General features: G+C 45.7%; 1 protein-coding gene across 1 annotated transcript; it reads right to left on the bottom strand.

Moving 5' to 3' along the window:
* Window positions 1–288: 288 nt before the first annotated feature.
* On the bottom strand, window positions 289–15,440 carry LOC308294514 (uncharacterized protein). Its single transcript, XM_080737247.1, has 5 exons — window positions 15,323–15,440; window positions 13,891–14,032; window positions 10,141–12,396; window positions 9,420–9,692; window positions 289–2,129 (listed from the first exon to the last, which is right to left on the bottom strand). The coding sequence occupies exons 2-5, from the start codon at window positions 14,008–14,010 to the stop codon at window positions 1,761–1,763; spliced, it is 3,018 nt and encodes a 1,005-aa protein (XP_080593373.1). The 5' UTR covers window positions 14,011–14,032; window positions 15,323–15,440; the 3' UTR covers window positions 289–1,760.
* Between the last annotated feature and the right edge of the window lie 3,613 nt (window positions 15,441–19,053).

Below are 19,053 nucleotides of genomic sequence, written 5' to 3'. Positions count from 1 at the left end.
CCAAGGACCCCTTAGCTGAGAGAGAGAGAGAGAGAGAGATGAAGCAGGGACCCCCTCTACATATTGTATAAATGTGTGATGCAGATTTTCATCGATTTCATAGATAGACTCATAGACTTGTTTGACAGCACTGTCATCAGTCTATGTTGGATTCGTGTTAATGTGTTTTTTTTTCTTCAGACATTTAACCACTTAAATACTTAGTAAACTTGACATTTCACTCTGTACTTGGTCTGCTCTTTTTTTTTTTACCTCTACACCAAACCTATTTGCCGAAAATAGCCGATCTGCAAGTTCTCAAGGCCTTTGGCTAAAGTTCTCCTCAGAATAGTGACGCGAGGATTCAAGTTTTTAATTTAAAAGAATTATCCAACTATATCACACAAAGATTTGGCGGCCACCCTGTAGTAACTCTGAGGATCCGGACCTAGGGGGTCCCAAACCCCCCTGCTGAAGACCCCTGCATTATAGGGTTCAAGTAGCCAGGGATCCCTTCACATTTCGGGGTTTGATCCGGTCGGGAGCGGAAACCACTCTACGTCATGTTGTAGTCCTAGACGGAATACACTTTGGCCGGAACTATCAAACCGGAAGCAGTTTTAACCCAAAACAATTCCCTGCGCTCAAGGACATACTTTTAGGGCCTACCTAAATAAACCCCTTGATGCAGCGTAGTTTTGCTATTGCAAAATGTGTATGGCTACTCAAACATTTTAATAGGGATTGGGGACACAAACGGGGGGAACCAAAACAGAAGAGACGCCGCTTCTTCTGCTTGTGGTTTCCGCCGGGACCGTACCTATGTTCCCCAGGTTCTATGTTCCCCATTTATCCCCACAAAAAGGTTCCATGTTCCCCGCTTAAGCAAAAAAGGTCCTATGTTCCCCAGGTTCTATGTTTCCCACTTACCCCCACAAAAAAGGTTCTATGTTCCCCACTCATCCAAAAATGCAGGAAACATTCATTTCTAATTATTAATAAAACTCTAAACACACAATAATAGGAGAAATTACGAATACTAGTGGGACAGGGGGCACTAGTGACATCTGGGCAGTGGGCACCATACTTTTGTTATGACTGGGCATCTGGACGAGTGGGCACCTGGTCTGGGCACTAGGGACATCTGGGCATTTGGACGAGTGGGCACCTAGACGAGTGGGCACTTAGGGGTGGAGACATCTGGGCACTATCCACGAGTTTCCAACGCCCCATAGTGCATTGCGCAGACGCTGTACCGAGCTTCCGGCGCCGCCGCCGAGTGTGATTTACAAGCTCACAACAGGCTGCATCTGCGACGCGACGTGAGCTTGTATGTCTGCTGTTAAATCGGAAGTGTGGTGCAAACAGGTCCAAATAATCTCCAGTAAACTCCCGCGGAAACAGGTGGATAGGGACATGAGGGCAACTGGGCACCTAAATTAGGATTGCCAACATGTTCTTAGTGCCCAGATGTCCCACCATTTCCTGCCTTTGAGTTGGGAACATACAGTAGATCCTTTTTTTGGTTGAGCGGGGAACATATAACCTTTTTTGGGGTAGGGTGGGGAACATAGAACCTGGGGAACATAGAACATTTTAGGGGGGGAGGTGGGGAACATAGAACCTGGGGAACATAGAACCTTTTAGGGGGGGAGGTGGGGAACATAGAACCTGGGGAACATAGGGTGGACCCCGTTTCGGCCTAGACCGGATCAAACGGCCCGCTGTAAACGAACACCAGGCTTTCTCCCGGGAAAGCCTAGGCGACGCGAGGCTAGGGTTCAAGTGGTTATGATGTCTTCAGTCTCGGCCTCGGAGTTGTCCAGGTTGGACACGATGGAGCTGTACCACTCTGCGCTTTCCTCCTCCTCCTGCACTCCTGTCCCTGTCCCTCCTCCTCCTCCCCCTCCTCCTCCTCCTCGCCTCTCGCCCAGCATCTCCAGCGCCACCTGGTGGTAGGGGTGCTTGCGCTTGGTGTGGCGGCGCAGCGTGTTGCGCTCGGCGAAGCGCGTGTGGCACAGCTGGCACTGGTAGGGTTTCTCGCCGGTGTGGACGCGCTGGTGCCGCTGGAGCTCGCCCGCCTCCCGGAAGCGCTTGGCACAGATGGGGCACACGTAGTTCCTCTGGCCCGTGTGGATGTGCTTGTGCCTCTGTGCCCGGAGGAAAGATGGAAAGAGAGATTTTAAAACGCGTGGCAGTGGGATTTCGGTTTTTTATTTGAGGGCACAAACGCCAAATGCCAGGGCAGGAAGGCCATCAAATAAAACAAGATTTTAGTCCATTGAAAGAATGTGTTGAATCTAAGTTAACCATGCTCAGCCCTGCACCAATCAAAGTCACTGGATCGGTTTAAAGATGGGGACTCTGGGGAGTTAAGATTTCAGAATCTCAACAAAAGACACTGGTGTCTACATGACAAGAAAGAGACACCGGTGTCTACTGTTCACTGTCTAGTCTACATATTGACAAGAAAGAGACAGAGGAGAAAGTGGTACTGTCAGCTGGGGCATTAAGGCCACTAGCTGTGGCCTCAGGTCATGCTGTTGGTTTGAGGGGCACAAGACCAAACTGAGGGGCAATGGCTTTCATGGCCTCCATAAAATTCCTGTCCTGGTTGGTACTGTTGTTACCTGCCTGTGAGGCGCTATATACTCCTACTTCCATCCTACTCTTCCATTTCAACACCACCACCCCAAACACACACACACACACACACACACACACACACACACACACACACACACACACACACACACACACACACACACACACACACACACCTGCTGACAGGCGCCACAGCAGCCAGCATGTACTGTAGGAGTCGCTAGCGCAGCAAAACATATTGTCCTCCCTGCCTGGCTTCCCTCCCCAAATGAAGCTGGGCGATATGGTGGTAAATATCATTGAGACGCCTTTTCAGAGATATCGTACAGTATATATCGTGATACAAAAAACTAAAAACCTGTTGAATTGTTAATCAAGAGATTCATTGCAGAATTCATTTAAACATGCATTTTGGTCTAAATCAGTAGTTCTCAAACTTTAATATGTCAAGGTCTCCCCTTAACTCTGATAGTACACTTACGGGTCCATTTGGTTTCATTTGTATACTGTCAGAGTTACATACTTGTAAGGGTCAATTTAGAACTCCCAAAAGGAACCCATGAGAGTCCCACTTAAGGGGCCTTTTCCACCGGCAAAGAACCGGTTCCAGAACCAGTGCCGGTTCAACTTTCTTGGAACCTTGGTTCGTTCTTGCGAACCGGCTTACGTTTCCACCAGATTGAACCATGATTGAACCAGAGGAACAAGGATTTTGTGGTTCCCGTTCGGAAACCAACTTTTACGGTTCGGGACCAACTCCGGTTCTCGGTGGAAAAGCTCACCTCTGGTTCATCCCATAGGCGGGAGAAAGAACCAGAACCGGTTCTTTGCTGGTGGAAAAGGCCCCATTTTGAGAATCACTGGTCTAAATGGACTGTTACTCCTTTTTCTTTCAGTTTTTGTTACATTGTAGGTGGTTGTTAAGTAACTTGAAAAATAACCATTAAAAAAACAACATGAAAAAGAATCGTGAGAAGATCGTGTATCATGATACGGCTTGGAAAAATATCATGATATTGTATTTTTCCTTTTTGCCCACCCCTACTCGGAGCCCTAGACTCCATGATGGTGGACACAGGAACTTTGCCCCCGTGCCACCCGAGCGCGGGTGGGGATTTTAACACTGTGTGCTTTGGGTCGAGGACAGAAATTTAAAGTTTCATTTGGGAATGAGATAATTCACCTTTTGGGAGAAACATCTCCTTCCACTTCCTCTCATTAAATGATTGCTGGCATGAAACTTTATGGCTTAACTATTAATGTTACGAGGTCTTTTATGTCCGTCGCAAAATGCGTGACACTCTACGTTTTACGCTGCAATGTGTGCTTATGAAATACGGACTGAGGACTTCAAGGCACTGAAGGCGGTCAATCTGTACAATACATTTGGGTCCCCATCCGGAATCAATGGGGGTACATTTATTGTAATACATTTTTTGTCTTAGGAATGTGACAAAAACCAAAAAATATTATTTAACTCAAGTCTCCATGGCGTGAGTAATCAATAGGGGAAAAAAAAGTATTGGGTGAACTACTCCTTTAACACGGCCACCATGCATTCTCAGAGCATGTTTATTTTAATGTTAAATCAATCGATTTTGTTCTGGCTTAGATCATTGGAACTAACAACACCGTATACTTTAAGTTCCTATCATCTGTATCACAATGAAAACTAGTTTATTTCAAGGTTTCAGGTTGAACATTATACATATTTTTATATTACCGGTAATGTTATTTCATCATTATTATTATGATTTATTTTTTTATTTTCTCCAATTATGGGGGCCCACTTGCAATATCCAGTGGGGCCCACAGATTTTAGAATAAACCATAGACTGTAAAACATATGGATGGTGGGAACCCATTGGTTTCTATGCTGCGAAAATCTATGGGTTTGGCCATCATTGTTTACTGCTACCCCGTGGCTGCCAACGGTCATGTGCAACCGCAGGGATACTTGAGACATTGTCTTGAGCTTGCCGAAAATAAAGCACACGAAGAAGAATCATCGCAAGCCTATGATCACAAGCCCCTCCTACAGCATCCGCTGCTTTAACATCAATTATAACATTGGACCATATTTTCATAAAAAACGCATATCATGGTGATTGAAACAAGGCTTTAAACTAGCAACAGGAACCATAAAGTATTTATGACAATGTTTATTAAGGTAAATCAAATGTAAAGGTTTGGGGGAAATGAATGGAATCCTGTGGAGAACATGTTGCTTTTGGTACCAGAACAGCGCAACTAGCGGCCAATCAATTAGGAACTTTTAGTTCTGTTTGCTTCATTTTAAATCCGGACGCCTGGCCCCCTGGACTAAACCCAGTCTCTCTAGCATGTTTGTTAACAGGGGCGTCACAAGGGGTAGGAAAGTGGGACTGAGTTACTAGGGCCCAAGGTGTTGGAGGGGCCTTAATTATTTTATACTTTATATATGTATTTTTAAGCGAACATTTGTAGCTCAAATTTTGCTTCTGGGGGGTCCCTGGAACTAAATATTTTTAGATGGGGGTCCGTGGCCAAATACATACCATTTTGGGGGTCCTGCACATGAAAAGGTTTGAGCTCCGCTGACATCGAAACATAGGTTTTTCAAAAAACCTTAGAAGGATTTGAAATATTCAAAGATTTTCATGATTTTTCAAAAATAGCAGATCTACAAGCTCGCAGCGCGGCACTCGGTGCCGCGCTGTGAGCTTGTATATCTGCTATTTTTCAATAGTTAAAGCACAGGGGCCCCACAGTGAATCCTTGTACCCAGGGCCCAGAATTTGGTGCGACGCCCCTGTTTGTTAACTCTGGCAATTGCTTTGATGGAAAGCTGTAATATATTATAGATGTGGAGTGCTGTCCTGTTGTCGATACTTTAGCTGCTAAATCCAAAATCAATAGTCCAGTGAAGTGTGATGTCACTTCCGTGAAATTGCGTGAAATGTCGCCCTCTACGGGGTTCATGCTGGTATTGTTATGTATTCAAATCCCCATAGGAGAATCTGCGAACGCCGCATATAAGGTTTGTGTTAAAAATATAAACACACCATGCTCTCGGATTGACCCAAATGGATATGAAGCATCGACTGAGGTGGAAATGTACAGATTTACCCAAAGAGTAACACAATAAACGCTAGAAACGAGTTACAACAGGCTATATCAGATATGAATGAATATCATAAACTATGCAGAATCCCCCCGCTGACAGAAACGCGCACATGGTGTGTTTATATTTTTAACACAGACCTTATATGCAGCGTTCGCAGAATCCCCTATGGCGATTTGAATACAAAACAATACCAGCATGAACCCCCCAGAGGGCGACATTACGCACAAATGACGACATGGCTTCGTTTCTCTATAGGTTCTGCACCAATCTCTCCAGTGCCATATTCCTGTGCTGCTACTTTGAAGAAAAGAAAAGACTTTTAGCTCAGGTTCATATTTTTATTTATATATTTTTGCCCCAGTGGCAAAATAAACTAGATAGGAGGAGTACTCACTGAAGCGTAAATATCCTCCAGGAGTCGCTGTGCGTGCGTGTTTGCGTGTGGTGCATGTGATGACAGTGTAGAGGTTTTATTTATGCATGTATCAAAAGGCACAGGGCAACAGGGGGGAATGTCTATGATAAAGGACACTGTTCTTTAATGCATTTTGTAAATTAAGGGTGCAACAGTTAATTTAACCAATGTATTTATCGATTTAATACAATAATGTATTAATAATCAATTAATAACAACAAGTAGTAGGTCAGGAGTGGCTTATTGTCGGTATCAGCCGGTAACACGCGGGAGTCTGTCCCTGTTACAATGCGCTAGACCCCTGGGAGATGGACTGCTGAGGTGGAGCGCCACACCTACCATCAGCTCCCAGTACTTGCCGCACAGCTTGCCAAGCCGTGCTACTCATACACTGAGTTGGCGGTGCCCAGAATCGAACCCATGACCTTGTGGTCCAAAGGCGAGAGCTCTACCGACTGAGCTACCCAGGCACAAGAACGCCATGGTGCAAAAAAGCATCTTTCAGTTTCTGCAACACCAGGTATAGGGAAAGCTTTTGCATTTGTGCCACCCTCTGTAGGTTGAAATGAAATCACTTTTGGTTCTGGGTTGTTTAGAGGCTACGTCCACATGTGATTCAAATTTACAGTTGTTCAAACAAATTATGATAATTATTTTTTGTGTTGTCGTTTTGTTACCTCAATCTGATTTCATGATGATATCACAGAGTCCTCCGCAGCTCCGACGGCGAGCGGTGGGGTACAACGCTAAATCGCTTATTTGTATTAATTAGCGCTCGAATTAAGGATTGTAGATATGTGTCGTTCACAGTGACATAATGCTGTCCACGGAATTTCATAATTTTTGGGGCAAGGCCACTTGGCCTTTGGTGTTGTACATTTTTTGAGGGCACAAAGGCCATGGCAGGAAGGCCATGAAATCCATTGAAATAATGAATTGAATTTAAGGGTTAAGGATGATTATACAATTTGATGTAGACTGTCTGCAGTCAAATAAATAATTGATGGTGTTTACAATCTGATCCATGCTCAGCCCTGCACCATCAAAGCCACTGGTTGGAGAAAGTGGTACAGTCAGCTGGAGCATTAAGGCCACTGTGGCCTCAGATCATGCCATTCTTTTTGAGGGGCACAGGGCCAAAATGAGGGGCAACGACGGCCATGGCCTTCATGGCCTACTTGAAATTCCTGCCCTGCCACAGTGTTTGTACTTCTCCTGTGATTTCATCCAAAGTCTCCTTCGAGCCACCTTGCTCCATTGGGACACTGTGGGCAGTAGTAGTATTATAACATTGTGAACGACTCTAAAAAAGATCTTTTTGTTTTTGTTTTGCGAGCAATCTAAATAAGCCATTTAGCGTTGTACCCCACCGCTCGCAGTCAGAGCTGCGCATTACTCGAGCTAAGAAAAAAAAACTCCCTACCACTATCACAACATTAGGGCTGTCACGATTATAATATTTTACGTGACGATTAATTGTCACACAAAATACTTGCGATTAATGATTTAATTGTGTCGCTGAACACTGGAGCATATGAATAAAGATTACATTTCTGTTTGGCTTTGACGTTGCACAGGGAAGATATGACAAATAACCTAAATATACAAAGGAATGATATTAATAACTTTATTCTTTATACTTTATAGTGGAAAAAAATACTTTTTTTGAGGGCATACTATAATCTATGATCCGCGCATTCCGCGGCTATTCGTGCGGCCAGGGCAGACGCCAGTGCATAATGCCTATCAGATACGCTACTTTGAAAGGTTCACGAGGGCAGACGCTGTTCATAGTTTTATTTCCGACAGCAGACGCCGCACACGTGTGTTACAGGTAGAACACAGCAGTGGAAAAAGCCGATCGACAAGCTCACAACGTATCGCATCGCGATGCGCTCTGAGCTTGTAGATCGGCTATTTCCACTACTTTTTGAAAGTGTTTGAAACTATATGAACATTTCTCAACATGGATATGACTATGACTATTAACGAAAATAATTGCGATTACCTAAAATAACTGCGATTAGACGATTATGTACAGTAATACAGGCCTACATAACATTAACATCAGATTAAGGTAATAAAACGGCTAGTCCGCAATTCTCCAAACTTCTTGCCTGCGGGTCGACTTTGAAAACGACATTCTCATTATATCTGCCGATCGATATAAAAAGCATTTTTTAAGCATTTATTTGGGTATTTTGACGGAGCAAATGGGTTCCCTTACCTTCAGCTGGTTATAACGAGAGACTGTGAAAAAAAAGGATACGATGATGACGTCACCGCTAAACCAGGCCTTGTCTGTTTACAATAGCGCCTGCTAGCCGTTTAGCTCAATACAAACCATCGTCCATTACGCAGCTTCACTAGGTCGGATTTTGATTCGGAAATTTTGTGCGTGGCGTCTGTATACGATCCGTTGCCCAGACCGATGGTGGTTTTTAGACGATCAAGCACGAATTGAGCAGTAATGAGCACATATGGCGCGCCGTTGATTATAGCCGTGTCTACCATTGTGAATCCATTGAGCGACGTCACTTATCCATCCTTCAAACATGGATTATTCTGAAAGTTTTAGTGTTACGATGGCGCGCTCTAGTGGTCTTTTTGGTGGTGGTTTATCATCATAGCTTTGAAAACAATGAAATTATACCCTATCATGTTAATAAAATATAGCTATTTCCCGGCAGTTTTAGCACAAATCCATATTTTAAGTTCGCAGGGAATGGGTTAAGGCCTAGGATTATTGAATGCTTTAACTATTGAAAAATAGCAGATATACAAGCTCACAGCGCGGCACTTGGTGCCGCGCTGTGAGCTTGTATATCTGCTATTTTTGAAAAATCGTGAAAATTTGAATTTTGACCCGATTCTATAAGTGTCTTTTTAATCCTTCTGAGGTTTTGTCAGCAATCTGGCCAACCATCGTCAAAGAAAAGGTCCTTTTCACATAACTGGAGTTCAGTTAGTCTGTTCTTGAGAGACTACTATGTCAGAGGTTCTCAAAACCTTTCATGTGAAGGACCCCCAAGATTATGTGTATTTGGCCACGGCCCCCATCTCAAAATATTTCGTTCCAAGGGACCACCCAGAAGCAAAATTTGAGTTACAAACGTTCACTTAAAAAAACACATATATTCAAAGATTTTTACACATTTTCACGACTTTTCAAAAATAGCAGATCTACAAGCTCGCAGCGCGCTGTGATCTTGTATATCTGCTATTTTTCACTGGTTAAAGCATTCAATAATTCTAGGCCCTAAATGGGTTTAATGCAACACAAAGATGGACATCGAAGGCTCTTTCTTTCGTTACCTGCAGATGACTGGAGCGCTTGAAGGCCTTGCCACACTGCTGGCAGACGTGCGGCTTGGTCTGCGAGTGGGTGATGGCGTGGCGCTCCAGGTCCGACAGGTAGAAGAAGACCCGCGGGCACAGGTGGCAGTAGAGCACGCGGCGCGGGCCCAGCGAGGAGTTGGGCGAGGAGGCCGGGGAGAGCGGGTCCAGCGGGTCCAGGTGGTCCACGGGGCTGGAGGAGGGCAGGATGGGCCCCATGGGAGGCGAGGGAGCAGTGGCCGCCGAGCAGGGCTGTCACATGACATTATATGACATTTTACATGACAATTAATTGTCACTCAAGTAACTGCGATTCAACGATTCAATTGTGTTTTTGTCGTTGACAGTGACATTTCTGTTTGGTTTGTGGGCTTTGAAGTTGCACATGGCAGATATGACGCATAACCTGAATATACAAAGACATTACTGACATATTTGACAACTTTATACTTAAAAAAGAATGTTGATAGTGGAAATAGCCAATCTACAAGCTCACAACGCATCGTGATGCGACGCGTTGTGAGCTTGTAGATCGTCTATTTCCATATATATATATATATATATATATATATTATTTATTTTTGAAAATATATGAACTTTTTTGTAACATGTAAACGCTTATGATGATTATGACAAAATAATTGCGATTATGTCAAACAACTGCGATTGGGTGATTATGTAATAATTGTGACAGGCCTACCGCCGAGCTGGAGAAGTAGTGGTGGTCCTCCAGCTGGAGAGTCTCCGACGGCGAGGCCAGGTGACACGACGAGGGGTCCGAGGTGGCGTTAGGGTCGGTGGACTCGGGGGCGACGGGCCCGTTCGAGGGGTCACAGGCTGCGCTGGCGGGCGCTGAGGGACGTGGAGACGACGACGACGACAGCGGCGCCGCCGATGATGGCTTGGTGTTTTGTTCAACCGGGGCAGAGTCGGATATAGAGTCAGCGGATATGGCTTGTGTTTCACGGCCAGAGGGGTTAGCTTTTTGCACGTGAGCGAGACCGCTATCTTGGAGCGAGGCGGGGACAGAGAGGGAGGCATGCAGGATGGGGGCAGACGTTAGGCCGCTGCCGCCACCGCCCACTCCGGGTAGAATGACCGGAGGGTTATTGGGGCTCAGCCTGATGACGGGGTGTGACATCATGGCGGAGGAACCCAGAGCGCTGGCCTGGCCGACACCCTGAGGGAGGCCACCGTGTGGGATGGAGGACGCAGTGATCTGGGACAGCTGACCGGTCGAGGGGTCCAGGACGGCTATGGGGGTAGAGGTAGCGACAGGCTGCCCGGGAGAGACAGGGACCGACGAAAGGAGCAGGAGCATTTGGGTGCCGGGGGCGACGACGAGAGAGTTCTGAGCGACCGAGAGCGGAAGGGAGAGATTCACGGGGCCGGGAGAGGAGAGCTGGGGCAGGGAGGAGGAGCAGGAGGAGGTAGGGTTGGACAGGAGGAGGATTGGTGTGTTAGTGGCGGGGTTGGTTAGTATCTGAAACGCTTGGTTGTTGGGGACTGGAGCTGCACGCGGCTGTTGGGGCAGAGGAGCAGCAGCGGCCTCGTCTTTAACCGCTAAGCCTTGGGCTGCCGAGTTCCCTACCAGTTGCGCGCTCGTTAAGAGCTCAGCGTTGGCTGTCGGTTCAGCTCCTGGCGACAGCATATCGGTGACAGTGGCTGTTGAGGGGCACACGCCTCCCGGAGGAGGTGTGCTCAGTGTGTGCGGGGTGTCCTTTAGACTTTGGCTGAGGTTGAGGCCCACAAATGACCCTCCTTGTCTCTCTGCCGCGGTCGGCGGATTGTGCTGAACCGCCGGACGGGGTCCTGAGGCGACGGGGTCCTCCCCTCCTTCTGGCTTAGGAGACATTTCCACCTGGGGCACTTTGCGTCCCTCCGGACCGAGCGTGTACGGGATTCCCTGGTCGTCGATGAGCAGGAGGTTTTCCGGGTCGTAGTCTATGGAAGAGAGGGAGGTGAACACCGAGGTAGAGAAAAAGGAGGGAGACGGGAGGGGGTTGCAGAAGGCGTCGGCGCAGCCGTCCGTAAGGAGCGTCGTGGAGTCGTCGACGTCGTCCTCTTCCACCACGTCTCTGTCCCCGTCCCCCTCGAACTCGTCCACCTCCATGATGAGGAGGCTCTCGTCCAGGAAGCGTCCCGTCCGCCGTCCATCTTTGCTCTCTCTCTTCTTGGGCAAGGTCAGGTCCAGAGGCTCCGTCTGTTCCTCCAGTCCCGGTTCCTCTGCTTGCGAGTTGAGGGGAAACGTGTCCTCCTCCTCCCGTCCTCCTCTCTCTGTCTGTTCTTCTACCATCCCTCGCTGCCCCGGGACTTCAACTCTGTCGGCGCCGGAGAGGAGAGCTTCTTTTAAAACACCGCCGCAGTTGACGTAGCCAAGACGGTTCCTGTCATCTGTAACGTTGCTTTCATTATGTCTTTCCCCCTCTTCCACTTCCATCCTTTGGAATGTTTCCACTTTGGGTTCAGCGGTCACGTGGCGACCCATAACTTCCTTTGTCTGTTGTTCGGTTGTGGCGGAGGAAAACGGAGCTAGCGGGATGTCGTGTGTGTTTTTCCCCACGGCGCGGCCCGTCGAGACGGCCTCGGCTGAAAGCAGCGACGGTGTTGTTGTAAACTGAGAACAAGAAGGCGGGTCTTTGGTCAAGCTGACGTTGTTGTTGCCGTTCGTAATTGGCTGCTCGCGCCGCCGAGGAACTACAAGTTTCAGTCCGATTGGTTGGCTGCGCAAAACAGGCACTCCAGTCTTAGCTGCTGTTGGCTGTTTGATTCCGCTGGTCTTCCACACTGCGTCCGGAGCGGCCCGGCGCTCGGTTGTCCCGACAGTCCCGTCCGATCCCGGTGGCGTCGACGTCCCGTTGACGGAGGGGGCGTCTCCTCCGCTGGAGGTCAGCGATGGCACAGAGCATGGCTGGAGGAGGTCACTGTCGGGGGTGCTGCTGGGTGAGCTCGCCACCTTGGGGTACAGGGTGGGTGATATGGAAAAATACAATATCACAATATTTTCCCAAGCTGTATCACGATTCACGATACACAATCTTATCACAATACTTTTTCATGTTGGTTTTTATGGTTATTTGTCAAGTTACAGTACAACCACGTACATGGTAAGTGTATTTGGTTTCATTTTGTACACTGTCAGAGTTAAGGGGAGACCTTGCCATTGTAAAGTTTGAGAACTAGACCAAAAAGCTGGTTTAAATGAATCCTGCAATGAATCTCTGTATTAACGATTAAACAAGATTTTTTTTTTTGTACAAGGCTCTCCCTCATTGTATCACGATATATACGATATCTCTGAAAAGGCATCATGAAGACATTGCATCGTCTCAACCGGGGCAGGAATTTCAGGGAGGCCATGAAGGCCATGGCCGCCGTTGCCCCTCAGTTTGGCCTTGTGCCCCTCAAACCAATGGCATGACCTGAGGCCACAGTGGCCTTAATGCCCCAGCTGACTGTACCACTTTCTCCTCTGTCTCCTCTGACAGTAGACACCGGTGTCTCTTTCTTGTCATGTAGACACCAGTGTCTTTTGTTGAGTTTCTGAAATCTTAACTCCCCAGTGTCCCCATCTTTAAAACCAATCCAGTGACTTTGATTGGTGCAGGGCTGAGCATGGATCAGATTGTAAATACCATCATTTATCTATTTCACTGCAGATTAGGTTATCATCCCTAACCCTTAAATTCAACAAATTCTTTCAATGGACTAAAATCTTGTTTTATTTGATGGCCTTCCTGGCCTGGCATTTGGCCTTTGTGCCCTCAAACAAAATGGACCACACCAAAGGCCAAGTGGCCTTGCCCCTAAAATTCCAGGCCTGGTCTCAACGATATTTATCACCAGGGACGTGCTGGCCATTGGGAAAAGCGGGAGAACTCCCGAACGGCCGGTTCATTCCCGGCCTGTCCAGGCCGGCCATTAGGAAAAAAATAAAAAATAAAATGTCGGCCTTCGTTCCATTTTCGGGGCTGGGCGGCCAATAAAGTAAATCGTCACTGTCGGACAGAAACCTTGTATCTCCAAGTTTAAAATGTATACATTTTTTCACAAAGCAAAGCCCTGCTTCATCATATAAGGCCGTTGCACAAAAGTAGTGAAAACAGCAGATCTACAAGCACACAACGCCTCGCGGTGCGAGGCGTTGTGTGCTTGTAGATCGGCTGTTTTCACTAGTTTAAATCATTTTTTAAATGATAAATACAAAACAAACGGTTTTGGACATACAAGGTTTCCACCCGACAACGACGAAATATAACTCGTGTAATTGGCCCACTGGCTTGTCACTTGTCATGATCTGAAATGGCAAATCTTTGAGTAGCAGCAGCAGCGCTATAGAGAGTGATCTCTCTCTATAGCGCGCAATGAGGGCCTCTCCAAGTCTTTTTCCCAGGCTGAATCAGGGGCCCAGCACGTCCCTGTTTATCACCATATCATCACCGACCCATACCTTGTGGTCCACAACGTGCTCCACCAGTGGCTCTGGTCCCTCCTCCCCGCGCTGCGGGTTGCCATGTTGGTCATCCAGTAAGCTGCTGCAGGTCAGGACTGTCGCCAACCGGGAAGTCATTATGGGTCATACCTGTTTGTTTCTGGAAGGGGTTCCAAAAGAAATAATGAATATTGTTTTAATGTTACGTTTGCATCTTTGATAGCTGAAGCTTTTATCCAAAGTCATTTACCACAGTGTTTCTCAAACTTTTACATTTCAATGTCTCCCCCTTTAACTCTGACAGTGTACAAACGGAACCAAATGGACCCCGTTGGGCCGGGGTCCATTTGGTTCCGTTTGTACACTGTCAGAGTTACAGACCCCATAAAGTCCCTGGAATACACTTTGAGAAACACTGAATCTTACATTTGGAAATAATCTGCAGTGCAAGCAATAATAAATAGTACAGGCCTAGTAGTATGCTAATATAATAGTAATAATATAATATATAACGTTAAAATTATCATATTATATTATTTAAAAAGAATCCTTCCATTTTAATAAAATAATAAAAAATGAATTATAATCATTAGCAACGTTATCATTTGTAATAATAGCGTACGTACATACATAATTAATTGTATGTAATTTAACAAAGATTGCAACAGCTCAGTTGGTGATCAATCAGATCATTGTAATTTTATTCATATAGCCATATAAGATGCTGATATAACCTCATTATTGCGTCATACCGTTCATGAGCGACGTTATGATGACGCCCCCTGGCTCAGCTGTACGGCGCTGTCACATATTTATGGCATTACCTCCTCCTCCAGCACACCAAGTCTATGCGTGACAGTTGTCATAATCATAGCCGAATAATTGCTTTACAGAGGGGTCCGCGCCTGATCAGATCATTAGCCGAAACATTTACTCCGTCCGGGATGTTGCGGATTTGTTCACTTTTGTGAACCGATTCGAGCGAAACGATATATTTTTTCAACTTGCCTCCATACATTCTAACATTCTAGGTTAATAATATTAACGTCGATTAATTTCGAACCCCAGCTGCCGTGTGGTTAATGTTTGTCTAATATAGAAATAATAAAACAACGTTCAGCGTTCAGTGAGTGGAGGACGCCATTACGCACAGTCCGAGGTCCGAAAATGCCAAATTATTTATTATCAGGGCTGGGCTGTGCTGTGCTGTGCGCGTTGACAACACTCGGACCCGGGACAACGCAACGATCGCAGCTAATAAACATCGGCATATTTACATTCAGACGCTGTGTGTGTGTCAGTGTGAGAATGAGATCCTTTGCTCAGTGGATTCTCTAGTCTCGGACCTACAGCCAGCCATTTTATAAGAGTCGAGGGTTCGAGTCAGAGACACGGAGGGGAGCGGAGCCCCCCCTGACAGACAGCTGTAAAACACACAACACAACTTTACCCTGGGATTGACATGGATCCGCGCTGCAGGCAGCAGGTGTACTGTGTGTGATGATGCCCCCGAACAACCGCCGTCGATACATGTTTATTTTAAACTGTATTTTAAAAGTACACTCCACCCATTACGGTCGCTGCATAGGAGGGCTCACTGGCTGCCTGGCTGCTGCCTTGGCTGCTTACCCCGCGCTGTGGCTATTTCCGGAGGACCAAATATGAGTGTGTGTGTGTGTGTGTGTGTGTGTGCGGTGTTGTACAGTACAGTGTGCAGCCTGGGTGATGCTGGCTGAGGGAGGGGAGGGGAGGAGGGGAGGGGAGGGTAGGGGAGGGGAGGGGTCAAGGCAGGGAGTTGCTATGGTGTCGCAGCCTACGGGGTCCGACAGGCTGCCATGTTCCCAGCCTATGAGTGCTGCTGTTTGAACCCGCAGCCCCGCATAGGAGGGAGGGAGGGAGCTCTCTGTGGGCGCGCGTGCACGGGAGCGCGCGTGTACGGGAGCGCGCGCACACGCACACACACACACACACACACACACACACACACACACACACACACACACACAGCAAGAGGAAAGTAGTTTCTGTTCTGCGCCCTGATACCTGAGGCTTAATTGAGCCTGAAGCAGCAGGTGTGTGTGTGTGTGTGTGTGTGTGTGTGTGTGTGTGTGTGTGTGTGTGTGTGTGTGTGTGTGTGTGTGTGTGTGTGTGTGTGTGTGTGTGTGTGTGTGTGTGTACTTACTGTTTGTTTAGACTTACTGTTTTCTTTTTTCTTTTTCTTTACATATCTACTGCATAGTACTGTGTTCTATTTGTCTGTCATTCAATGTTATATGAGATACTTTAATGGTTTCCTGTGGAAATAAGCTTAGTCTTTTCATGGATCTCCTTTTAGTAGACCTTGTACCAGTGAACTGTACCGTCATGAAACTGTACCTTTTCCTATGCAAACTTCTAATAAAGTCGTCAATCAATGTGTGTGTGTGTGTGTGTGTGTGTGTGTGTGTGTGTGTGTGTGTGTGTGTGTGTGTGTGTGTGTGTGTGTGTGTGTGTGTGTGTGTGTGTAAGCGTGTGTGTGTGTGTGTTTGCGTGTGTGTGTGTGTGTGTGTGTGTGCGCGCGCATGCGCGTGTCTGTGTGTGAGTGAGTGAGTGAGTGCTTGCGTGCTTGCGTGCATGCATTTGTTTCGTTTCAAATACCAGTAAGACGCCCTAAGGGCGAGAAGCAACCATCAGGGCACGCAGAAACAACAGACTAATGTATTGCCCTATTACACTATTACACTTATTGCCCTATTACACTATTACACTTATTGCCCTATTACACTATTACAGTTATTACACTATTACACCTATTACACTTATTACACTATTACAGTTATTACACTATTACACCTATTACACTTATTACACTATTACACTTATTGCCCTATTACACAATTACAGTTATTACACTATTAGGCTTACACCCATTACACTTATTACCCTATTAAGCTATTACAGTTATTACACTATTACACCTATTACACGTATTACCCTATTACACTATTACACTCGTATTGTTTCTTTGGAATGAGAAGTTATGGAATGAATTTAAGTCAATGCAGTGGTCCTTAAAGACCGTTCTAAGTGCATGCATCTGAGGAAAACAGGACATTATGATCATGCTTCTATCTAGAAGAAAGTCACTTGCACTATTCATTGAATGTGCCATGATCGGATGTGTTCATTATATGTGTTTTGTGTTTGTTTGTTTTGTCCTCCTCCTGTTGGTCAACCTGTGGGTCAGGACCCCCGGGGGGTCCCCACATGATTTTGGGGGCGTCCCCAGATGGTGAGGAGGAGTGGAATCGGAGCAGGTTATTGTCAAAGTTCATGCCCCTCGCAGCTTTTTCAAGGGAATAGTTTGCAAAGTAAAGGTACAGATACAGTTTCATGACAGTACACATAACTGGTACAATGTCAACTAAAAAGATACCTCAAAAACAGCTTTTATGCTTGTTTTGTTTCAATTGGGGTCCTTTTAACATAGAATGACAGACAAATAAAACAAAGTACTAAAAAGAAGAAGAAAAAACTGTCATAAAACGCATTGCAAAATAAATGGTATTTGGTAAGGATATAGGCTTTGCTATCTTTTACCAGTTTCGAGTGTTTGTATTGTATATGAAGTGAGTTTTTAGTGTAGCAACATTTTCATAAAATACCAAAGAAGTGTTTCATTTTGTATTTATGCATCGCCCGCTACTATGCTGTCTGCAGAGATGTGCTTGACACAAGAGGTCTCCCTTCGTCGTGAGGCCAGGTTCCGCCTTGGGTCTGACACAGTGACTGGGGGGTGTGAACTTTGACAATAACCTGCTCCCATTACATTCCTCGCCCCCAGGTGACAATGAAATGACAATTTAAGGACTTTTAGGACCTTTTTAAAGGACAACTTTAGTTTTTTACAACAAGGGTTCATATTTTAGATTCTAATTAAAGAATATAAAAGATGAGTGTTAAAATGATTTCATTTACTTCTTTCTATTGTTTTAGAGATTCTTATTTCAGTGTTTGGGGGCATGCGTACAAGTGGCTAAATATGTCATTTTACACAGAATAAGCCCATTCCCAAGATACAACGCAACCTTTCATGGTTGGAAGGATGTGACTTATGGGGGCTAGAAGTGTTACTGTAAATAGCAATAAAGAAACTGCTGGCTTATTGTGTCTAAAAAGACATATATAGCCACTTGTATGCATGCCCCATGCATACGCATGCCCCACATTTTAGCACGGTAAACGCAATAAAACAATAGAACGAAGCAAATGAAAACATTTTAACACTGACTTTTTCTTTTCTCTAATTACAATCTAAAATATGAACCCTTGTTGTAAAAAACCAAAGTTGTCCTTTAATTACTCAAAGAAAAAGGAAAGGGAGAAAAAATGAAGAAGGCCATTACTGAATCAAAAGTAACCAACAAACTGTACTATAAAATCAAACCTCGGTTCGAAGTGGAGCGGTGAATCTGAGCAGCTATACCCTGTGTGTGTTGCTAAATGCCTAAACTGTAAACTGTAAACTGTGCCTGTGAGTGAGTGGTGAGTGTGCCTGGCCTGCACAAAACAGCGCCCCTCCTTTAACTAGTGTGTTGTGTGTGGCCACTCAAGGTATTGCCAGGCTACGGACACGGCCAGCCAGCCAGCCAGCCAGCCACCCAGCCACCCAGCCACCCACCCACGGACATACCCACGGACATACCTGTCTATTGGGAGCGCTTTCACCGCTCCAAAAACTGGTCAAACATTGGACAAATTGTCATTATTACTAATAATATACTAGTCTATTTTCAACTCCTCACAAGTAGTGCTGTGAGCTTGTAAAAGGTGAGGCCTAAAAGGTATGGCGATGGTTTCTTTCTTGTGACATCTACAAAGTGAATGTCTAAAGGCTATATTTTCCTCAGTTTTCCACTATAGGACTTTTGGGGCTGTTATTGACATGAATGATAAAGCCTTTTGACAAGAAGCGCAAACCAGTGTTGTTTTTGACAGCAAATTTTGATTTAGTTTTAGTCATAGTCTTTTGAATAAAATGTCATTTAGTTTTAGTCATAATTTAGTCACCTGAAAAGTTTTAGGTTTAGGCTAATTTTAGTCGACTATATCACACAATTTAGTCGACTAAATATACAGTTGATTTAGTCGACTCAATCTACAGTTGATTTAGTCAACTCAAATGTATTTTGGCAGGCCTTG

The sequence above is a fragment of the Nannobrachium achirus genome (assembly GCF_963921795.1).
Source record: "Nannobrachium achirus genome assembly, chromosome: 2".
Lineage (NCBI taxonomy): Eukaryota > Metazoa > Chordata > Actinopteri > Myctophiformes > Myctophidae > Nannobrachium > Nannobrachium achirus.
The sequence above is the reverse complement of the archived record's forward strand: the minus strand, read 5'-3'. Positions and strand labels throughout refer to the sequence as shown.

Coding starts and splice junctions, on each gene's coding strand:
- LOC308294514 (XM_080737247.1), bottom strand. CDS start 14,010: ATGACTTCCCGGTTGGCGACAGTCCTGACCTGCAGCAGCTTACTGGAT. Junction 12,397..13,890: donor AGCACGTTGTGGACCACAAG/GTATGGGTCGGT, acceptor CTGTACCCCAAG/GTGGCGAGCTCACCCAGCAG. Junction 2,130..9,419: donor AGCGCTCCAGTCATCTGCAG/GTAACGAAAGAA, acceptor CTCCGGGCACAG/AGGCACAAGCACATCCACAC.